Source organism: Protopterus annectens, chromosome 3.part1 (assembly GCF_019279795.1).
Source record: "Protopterus annectens isolate FY-2018-M chromosome 3.part1, PAN1.0, whole genome shotgun sequence".
Lineage (NCBI taxonomy): Eukaryota > Metazoa > Chordata > Ceratodontiformes > Protopteridae > Protopterus > Protopterus annectens.
The window spans coordinates 1,870,177,014-1,870,186,534 of record NC_056732.1 but is presented as its reverse complement, the minus strand read 5'-3'; the positions used below and the strand labels follow the sequence as shown (position 1 = coordinate 1,870,186,534).

Sequence of the window (9,521 nt, the reverse complement as noted above, 5' to 3'; positions counted from 1 at the left end):
ATACATTTTTAAGCACTCTTTTACCATGAATGTGGGATACTGTCAAATGCTTTTTTCTAGTGAATTCATGCCATACCTAGATTCTTCTCCTTTTACAGTTCTCCACTATCACTTTGACAACAAATGATTCTTTTTTCCATAGGACTTTCTTTTATTGCCCTTTTGTTCTATTGCCATAATTGAGTTTTCTTCTAAATGACTATAAACTCTGCCGGCATCAATTCCAGTGTATAGTTTATATGTCATTGGAAGGAAAGTTATTGTTCTGTAGTATACAGTGGATCCCCACTGCAGATACTTTGATGCACTGTCAGACTTATTTCTTTTAAAACTTTGCCACATATGGTGCTTATACACTATCGTCGGTGGAGTCTTTGATGCAGCATCAGACTTCTCTTAACTGTAAAACTCTTCTCACATGTAACACATTTATAAGGTGTCTGCTCATTATGTATACACTGATGAGTTATCATTCGAGTTTTCTGTGTAAAACTCTTGTCACACATTGTGCATTTATAGGGCTTTTGCCCACCATGGATATACATATGTGTTGTCATGTGAATCCTCTGTGTAAAACTCTTGTCACACACTGTGCATTTATAGGGTTTTTGCCCACCATGGGTATACATATGTGTTGTCATTTGATTCCTTCGTGTAAAACTCTTGTCACACACTGTGCATTTATAGGGTTTTTGCCCACCATGGATATACATATGCCTTGTCATCTGATTCCTCTGTGTAAAACTCTTGTCACACACTGTGCACTTATAGGGCTTTTGCCCACCATGGGTGTACATATGTCTTGTCATTTCATTCCTCTTTGTAAAACTCTTGTCACACGCTGTGCATTTATAGGGTTTTTGCCCACCATGGATATACATATGTGTTATCACGTGATTCCTCCTTGTAAAACTCATGTCACACACTGAGCACTTGTAAGGTTTTTGTCCAGTATGGATCCTCTGGTGAGCCGCCATATTACTTCTGTATCCAAAACTTTTGTCACACATGGTACATTTATATGGTTTCTGCCCAGTGTGGATGCTCTGGTGACTTAACAATGATGCTCTGTATATAAAGCCCTTGTCACACATACTGCATTTATAGGACTTCTCACCAGTGTGGATGTTCTGATGACGCAGCATGGTGACCTTATCACTAAAACTCTTGTCACACATGGTGCATTTATAGGGTTTTTCACCAGTGTGGATGCGCTGATGACTTATCATAGTCCTTTTGTAGCGAAAACTCTCATCACATTCTGGGCATCTATATGGTTTCTTCCCACTGTGGATACTCTGGTGAGTCACCAGATGACTCTTCTGCACAAAGCTCTTGCCACAGAGTCTGCACAAATATGGTTTCTGCCCCGTGTGAATACTCTGATGACGTGTCATGGAGCTTTTGTCACTAAAACGTTTGTCACACATGGTGCATTTGTAGGGCTTCTTTCCAATATGTACATTCTGATGGATTATCAGCCATCTCTTAGCTGTAAAACTCTTATCACATGTGGCACATTTAAATGGTTTCTGCCCAGTATGGATGCTCTGGTGACTGAACAATGATGCTCTGTACATAAAACTCTTGTCACACATACTGCATTTATAGGATTTCTCACCAGTGTGGATGTTCTGATGACTCAACATGGTGATCTCATCACTAAAACTCTTGTCACACATGGTGCATTTATAGGGTTTTTCACCAGTGTGGATGCTCTGATGACGTACCATTGTCCTTTTGTAGCGAAAACTCTCATCACACTCTGGGCATTTGTATGGTTTCTTCCTACTGTGGATCATCTGGTGAGTCACCAAATGACTCTTCTGCACAAAGCTCTTGCCACAGATTGTGCACAGATATGGTTTCTGCTCCAGGTGAATACTCTGGTGACGTCTCGCATTGCTTTTGTCACTAAAACTCTTGTCACACATACTACATTTATATGGCTTCTGCCCTCTGTGAATGCCCTGGTGATTTAACAGAGTGACTTTATATTCAAAACTTTTATCACGTGTAGTACATTTATTGGGTTTCTGCCTTTGTTTAATTTCTTCAAGGTGTTTATGTTTTTTAATATCTTGAGAGATCACACTCTGAATATTGTGATGTTTTCCCATGCTAGTCTTTTCTGTAAAACTCTTGCCATGTGTGGCACGTTTGTATGGTTTCTGTCTATTGCTGATAGTCAGAAGCACTAACAAATGTTTAGGGATTGAGTTCTTGTGATATATGGCATATTTATATAGTTTTTTCTGTCTGTGCAGAAACTGATGTTTTTTCATGTTAGACGTCTCTGTATATTTTTTGTCATACATTGTGCATTTAAAGGGCTGATGCCCAGTAGGAATAATCTTGGTTACTCCTCCATTTTGTTGGTCTCTTAAACCCTTGTCATTTGTGGAACATTTACGCAGTTTCTTTCCACTGAGCACTTGCTCATTCGGTACCAAGGTCTTCTGCTTTTTCCACCTGTGTCTAACTCGATCAGTTAAGTTGTTACTACAAAATGTTACATTTTTGCTGTGATTAAGACAGCTGTATGGTGTTTCCCCTGCTTTAGTTTGCAGATGAATTTCTTGTTCAGTTTTTTTGATAAACCTCTCATTACTTTCCATAGGGTCATCAGTTCTAGTTTCAAACTGCACTGCGTCTTCTCTTTTGACTGAAATCTGATCTGGAAGAAGTGTGTCACATTCAGAATCTTGGTGTTTTCCATGGGTTGATTGCAGGCACTGGATCTCAGGGAAATTTCCACTCCTGATGACTAAAAGGAAAAAAAAAGTCCGATTACAATGAGCCACAGTAGTGAAGATTTGTCCTATTTAAGGATTTACAGTGTGAACAGTATATTAATAGACCTGTAGACATTTTAAATGTATTACAGTAAATAATAAACTGCTGCAAACAATTTCATATATGTGTTATCTTATGTCTGATGCCAATGGATATCTCTGAATTCTCTACAAAGTGCACAATAGGTTCCTGTGTATATACTAGGCTGATAGTCACCAGGGTCTTTATAAACCTAGCCATACAATCCAACCCAATTGCATCCCTATATATCATGGGTGTTATTATTATAAGTGGGTATGTTACTTAAGAAGTTTCTAGAGATTAAGTAGGAAGGTGTGGTAGTTTGGGGTTTACTGTCTACCTCTGGCTTAGAGATTTTGGGGCCAGACCCGGGGTGAATTTCTGATTTCTCATCCATTGATCTAGGTTATGCTTAAATAGGGTTAAGGATGGACTTTGGATGAGGACACATTCCTCACAGCCTCCACAGTTTCACATATGAGTATCACTGGCTCCTTTACACACTTAAAGTCTCCACTGGGACAAGAAATAAGTCAGACTTATTACAGAGTGAGAGGAACTTAAATTTCAAAAGTAATTAGTTTTAAATCAACTGTTTCTTACATGGCAGCTTTAAAAGATTTATCACTCTCAATCAAGTTAGCAGCAAGATATACCTAGAGCACAAATAAATGTCACACTCAGTTCAACATTGTTTGGAAATAGGAGGCATCAGACTTTGCAGTCCAGTTGTTTTATTTAGCTGCAGCGCACTTTTAATATATACAACAACCTCGCTGCTGATAATGATAAAATGCATTTGTCTGATACTGATGCCACTAAGTGCATGAACAGAAAAGACTGAATTCAAGGTTTTTATCTTAAACTGTTAGTTAAGTAAGCAAGCTAACTATGTACGAGTATGTTTTTTCAAAAAAACTAGTAAACATATTCCATTTAAGACAGTTGCTCAAAGTTTCCCAGTCTGCAAATGGGCACAGGAAATTGAAGTGGGAGAAACACAGTAAGGGCTCATTAATATCTTGTACGGTTTAACTCTCTGCTAAACTGAAGGCTGATGCCTCTGTAGATATAAAAAAAACCCCACAAAATATACTGAGTACCGCAGCAATTAGTTGTAATAAAAATGTGCTTCATATTTTGAAATGACCATTGACATGATTATGTGCAATTCACCTTTGTGACTGCCTGCAGCAGGATTTATAAATATCCCTAAAGAATATGTATTGTAATGCACTACCATCAACATAATGCCATGGACCTCCTGTCCTTACTTTGGTTCTTCCTGTCCTATGCTGACCACTGGTGCTACACCAAACCATATACAAATAACCTCAGATCACCACAATTCAATTTTAAGACTTTTTTTCATGTGTGGCTATTATAGCCCTCTCCTCAATGTCTAATACCACACTTGCCTCTTGATGGTTGTGTTTATAAAAAAAAGTTATCTTCTCCCTTCTGATAAATTTACCCTTTACCTAATTACCCCATTGCCTTTACTGTGTGAGACAAGGTGAGTTACTGGACTCCCCCTGATCAGCTGTAAAGAGTAAAGATACATCAATGCTGAGAATTCACTAACAGTTCTGTTCATGGGAAAATGGAATGACATGTCAATGAAATGGTGGGATTCCAACCTGCAATACTGTTGGCCAAGGTTCAAAAATGGAGTCAGATCACTTGAGGGCTGACTGGAGTATTGAAAGGAAATGAGAGAGGAGAATGGTTTGCGTGATACTGACTGGGTGAGGAACAGGGGTTGCAATCCTTTGATGCATATGTATGTTCATGACTGTGATTGTGTGGAAGGTGGCAAATCACAGTGGGAGGGTGGGGTTCCAGGTTCCATCCTCAAAGGAGTGTGGATATTATATAATGTGTGTGTACATTCTGCTAGCTCACATTGGTAGGTGGGGATTTCTATTCCTTGATGTGTGTATATGTTTGTGACAGTGTGAGCATGATGGCAACTCAAAGCAGAGAGGAGGAATTCTAGCCTTGGATGTGTGTGTGTGAGTGTGTGTGTGTGTGTGTGTGTGTGTGTGTGTGTGTGTGTGTGTGTGTGTGTGTGTGTGTGTGTGTGTGTGTGTGTATATGTGTGTGTGTGTGACTTACTGTGGGAAGTTGTGGTTCTGTTGGGGGGTTCCCTACCCCACATGAGTATATGCTCATGACAGTGTGTGTGCATAATGGTAACTTCACAGTGGAAGGAGGGGATCCATCCTCAGCCATGTGTGTATACTGATGATTCTGGGTATGTGTTCACATCATGGAGTTAAGTGGTTAGACTCCTCTTATAAAAAATAAGACATGACACACAGAAGAAACCAGAGATCACCACAATTTAATTTTAAGACAGTCTACAGCGTTTAGGACAGCTTGCAGGTTCGCTCTAAACTAAGAGCACTGTTTTTCCTGTTGTTAACTGGGCTGATGTCTGTTCAGGGTGTGCATATAAATAGTTCTTACTCATGGCTAAATTTTTTATTTATTTTATTTATTTTACATTTGTTGACCGGGATAGTCCGACTGGATGCATGTCCATTTTCAGCGGAGGCCCGGGGAGAAAAGCTCCAAGGGTAAGCAGATACAGCATTACATAATACAAGGATTACATATTACAAACAGACTCTTTACAGAGATTACATAAGTAAGCAAGTTAAACAAGTTCCACAGGTTACAGTTAATCCTGAGCACAAGTCAGGATTAAATTAAATTACACAGTAAACTGGTTAACAGATTTTTACACATTCTAGAGAGAGTTAGCCAGGCTTGATACATTGACATAGCCAGTTTAGTGACAAATGTTGTTTGAGACTAGTGTTAAATTGACCTAAGGTGGAAAGTAAGGTAATATCAGCTGGAAGAGAGTTCCAGGATCTACTTATAGAGTTTGCAAAGAGAGAACCACCGGCTGTGTTACTAATTTTGCTAGTCTGAATTAGTAGTTTGTTAGAGGATCGAAGCGGTCTAGGATTGTTATAGGGGGTGATAATATTTTTAAGTGCAGGAGTATTGTCTGGATTATAGAGGATTTTATAGGCCATAATCAGTTGGTTATACTGGATTAGGCTGGGTAGTTCAAGCCACCCAAGCTGATTTAGATTGATGCATTGATGTGTCCTAAAAGGCAGCACAGTGGCAAACCTGGCAATGTGGTTGTAGCAAATTGAGAGTTTGTTAAGGACAGTCTTGTTTAAATTCGAGAGTAGAGGGGATGCATACAGAAGGGTTGAAAGAAGGTGAGAGCGAGCTATGGCAATTTTAGTTGGTGGGGTTAGGAAGGCTTTTATTCTGTGAAGTGACCCTAGTTTTTTATTGATGGTTTTGATAGTTTGGTTAACATGTAGGTCAAATTTTAGATTATTGTCTATGATGACACCTAATAGTTTTGTAGATGGGTCAGGGGAGATTATTGTGCCATCATTTGATTTTATGGTAAAGGTGAAAGCGGTAGACCTACGTGTTGGTGAAAATAACAGCATTTTAGCTTTTTTGGGATTTAGGATCAGACGATGTTCAGAAAGCCAATTTTCTATTGTATTAAAGGTGGCCTGGGTAGCTGACCATAACTCTACTGGAGATGTGGCTGAGCAAATCAGAGTAGAGTCATCAGCATATTGGATACAGCTGACTTTTGGGATGACAGTATAAGGGTCGTTAATGAAGATGGAGAACAGCAAGGGCTCTAGTATAGAGCCTTGTGGTATTCCGAGGGTGTTAGGTAGAAGGTTAGAGAGTTTTTTCTGCCAGAGGACAGCCTGCTGTCGACCATTCAGGTAGGATTGAAACCATTGGAGGGCTCCAGTATCTAGACAGAATGTTTGCAGGGTGTGGATTAAAAGTTGGTTATCAACCATATCAAATGCCTTGGAAAGATCCAAAAAGAGGGCTGAGGATATATAATTATTGTTGCGATTATGGTTTATGGTGTTAGTAAAGGCTAGGAGGGCTGAAGTAGTGCTGTGATGAAGACGGAAGCCATGCTGAGTGTCTGCCATAAGGCGATTTTGGATTAGGTAGTGCATGCGTTGTCTATGAATACATTTTTCCATAATCTTTGCAAGTGGAGAGAGTATAGCTATTGGCCTATAATTGGATAATTCAGCAGAGCTGCCTCCTTTGTGAAGTGTGATTACATAGGATATTTTCCAGATGGTGGGAATTTTAGCTTCTACTATGGTTCGATTGATTAGTATTGAGACGAGGTAAGCAATAGCATCAGCTGATTTTTGTAGGTACTTGGCAGGGAGTTGATCAGCAGAAAGTGTAGTGGGTTTTAATTTTTTGATCAAGGTACGGATAAGTGAAGTGGCGACTGGTTGGAAGCTGAATGCAAGTAGGTTTCTAGGGGTGCTACTTTCAGGACCAGGGGAGCTAGGAGGTAGGTGGCTAGCTAGGGCTTGAATTGTCTCAGTAAAGAATTGGTTAAAACTATCAGAAACATCTTTAGGGGTTTTATCAATAGTAGTAGCAGGGATTGGGGTTGAAGTTTGTCCAGGATGTAGTAGATTATTTAAACCTGCCCAAAACTTCTGAGGGTTATTTAGATTTACTGTCTGTAAATTACAGTAGTATTGTTTTTTGTCTTGTAAAATTGATTTTTTGGTTTCGTTCCTGGATTGCCTGTATTTAATGTGATCTTGAGGGTCTTTAGAAGAACTCCATAAAGCCCATGCTTTGTTTCTAAGGGTAATTTTGAGTTTAGACTCTATAGAAAGCCATGGTGCAGTTTTTGCCTTGGTTCTCTTTGAACGAACAGGTGCATGCAAATCAAGGATCTCAAGGAATTTGTTGTTAAAGTATGCTACTGCTTCCTCTAAGGGGAGGTGTTTTAGAATAGATCAATTACATGAGTTTAGTTCTTGTTGGAATTTGGCAGGGTCAAAGTTTTTATTGTTTCTAACCTTTCTGAGTAAGGGTTGTTGGGAATTAATGGTCATGTGCTTAATTACATATGTGAGAAGGTGATCGCTTAGGCCATTAAGGAGGGTACCAGAGGTGTACAGTTAGGGGTGGCTGTTTATGAGTACCCAGTCAAGTATACTTTCTTTTTGGTTGGGTTTACCTATCCTGGTAGGGGTGGATATGATTTGTGTAAATGCATGCAGGTTAATATGGGTGGTTGGGGATTCTAAGGAACAGGTGCCCCAGTCTATGTTAAGGTCTCCAAGTAGTAGGGTTTCTTGGGGGTAGTGACATCTTCATGCAAAGATGTTAATACTTTTAGCTAGAAGTTATGTACAGCATCTGGGCCTGGGGTTTTCCAGTTAGGAGCTTTTCTTAACTTTGTTTCAATCTCTCTGGCCCTTACATCCTTCCATTTAGCCTGTACATTTGAACTTCTTGTTCTTTCTTTTATTTGGGGTCCAAATGGAGTGATAATCAGCAAGCAAAGCAGAGTGGTATTGCTGGGATTTTTTAAAATCTAGTAAGCCCTACAACTGGCCACAGGATCAACACGACCGTCATTCTTAGTGTGCTCGCCACCCACTCTACAGTCTCATAAGTGTGCCGCCAGCCAGCATTAATCCCTACTTCACTCGATGTGTTGCCAACTGGCTTACTGACAGAACCCAGACTGTAAAAGTAGCCAACTCCAAATCCAGCTACAGACAAGTGACAAGTGGAGTACCTCAGGGTTCAGTCCTGGGACCGCTCTTGTTTGGCATCTACTTCTCTGAAGTACAGGGTAACACTAAGGGACTCTGGCTAACAAAGTTCGCAGATGACTGCAAACTGGGAGCCATTATTGAATCCCCAAATGATTACAGAAACAGATGCTTGGTGCCAGAGCCATGGGCTCAAGCTCAATGCCAAGAAATGTATAGTTATCCCCTTTGGGAAAAAAACATATACCCATGAATTACCACATAGGTGGCAGTACATTAAACACCGAAAGTTTGATAAGAGACTTTGGGACACAGGTGGATAGTGGTCTCACCTTCGATAACCACATTGCCACAACAGTCAGGAAATGCTTCTATGTGGCACACCTCATCAGTAAGGGCTTTTCATCCAGAAAAAAGGAGGTCATTGTCCCACTGTACTCATCCCTCATTAGACCCATTATAGAATACAACACCCAGTTTGGTATGTACCGCTCAAGACATCTGCAACAACTGGAAAGGCCGCAGAAATACCTCACTAAAAGAATCACAGGCATAAAGCAGATGCCCTACGCTGACCGTTTAAAAAAACTCCACCTATACTCTGTCACATATCGTTTACTCAAAAGTGATCTCTGCTTAACGTACCAGGCCATGTCAAACCCAGAGCTGATGGACATACTCCACTTAAAGAAATCCCAATCCCTCAGAGATGCACGCTCCAGGGATCTAAACCTTGTCATCACAATGAACAAAACATGCTGGAGGGATAGGTTCCTGACACAGAGACTCCCAAGACTGTGGAGTAGACTGCCCATAAATGTCAAGCACAGCACCTCTTTAGCCCTCTTCAAAAGGAACCTTGATGATTGGATGGGAGATAGGAAATTCACCCCGGGGATTAGGTCAGTCGCCCTGCTAGACAGGGGTCCAGGGAAGTAAATACTGTGAGAAGAAATAGCCAGGGAATTGTTATGGATAGGCTTGTATAGGCTTCTAGGGCCAGTACCCTAGTACCAACCTATGAACCTATGGAATGGGAACCATGAACAACGTCATCAGTGCACATCGGTGACAAAGTGCCCCAACCCG

The 9,521-nt window shown here is 40.4% G+C and overlaps 1 protein-coding gene across 1 annotated transcript in view; it reads right to left on the bottom strand.

Moving 5' to 3' along the window:
* Positions 1-229: 229 nt before the first annotated feature.
* LOC122798790 (zinc finger protein 271-like) overlaps positions 230-9,521 on the bottom strand; it is a 651,855-nt gene continuing 642,563 nt past the window's right edge. The window contains exon 4 of the mRNA XM_044067900.1: positions 230-2,767. Coding sequence (XP_043923835.1) covers positions 357-2,767 — 2,411 coding nt within the window. The 3' untranslated portion in view covers positions 230-356. The remainder of the gene's footprint in view (positions 2,768-9,521) is intronic.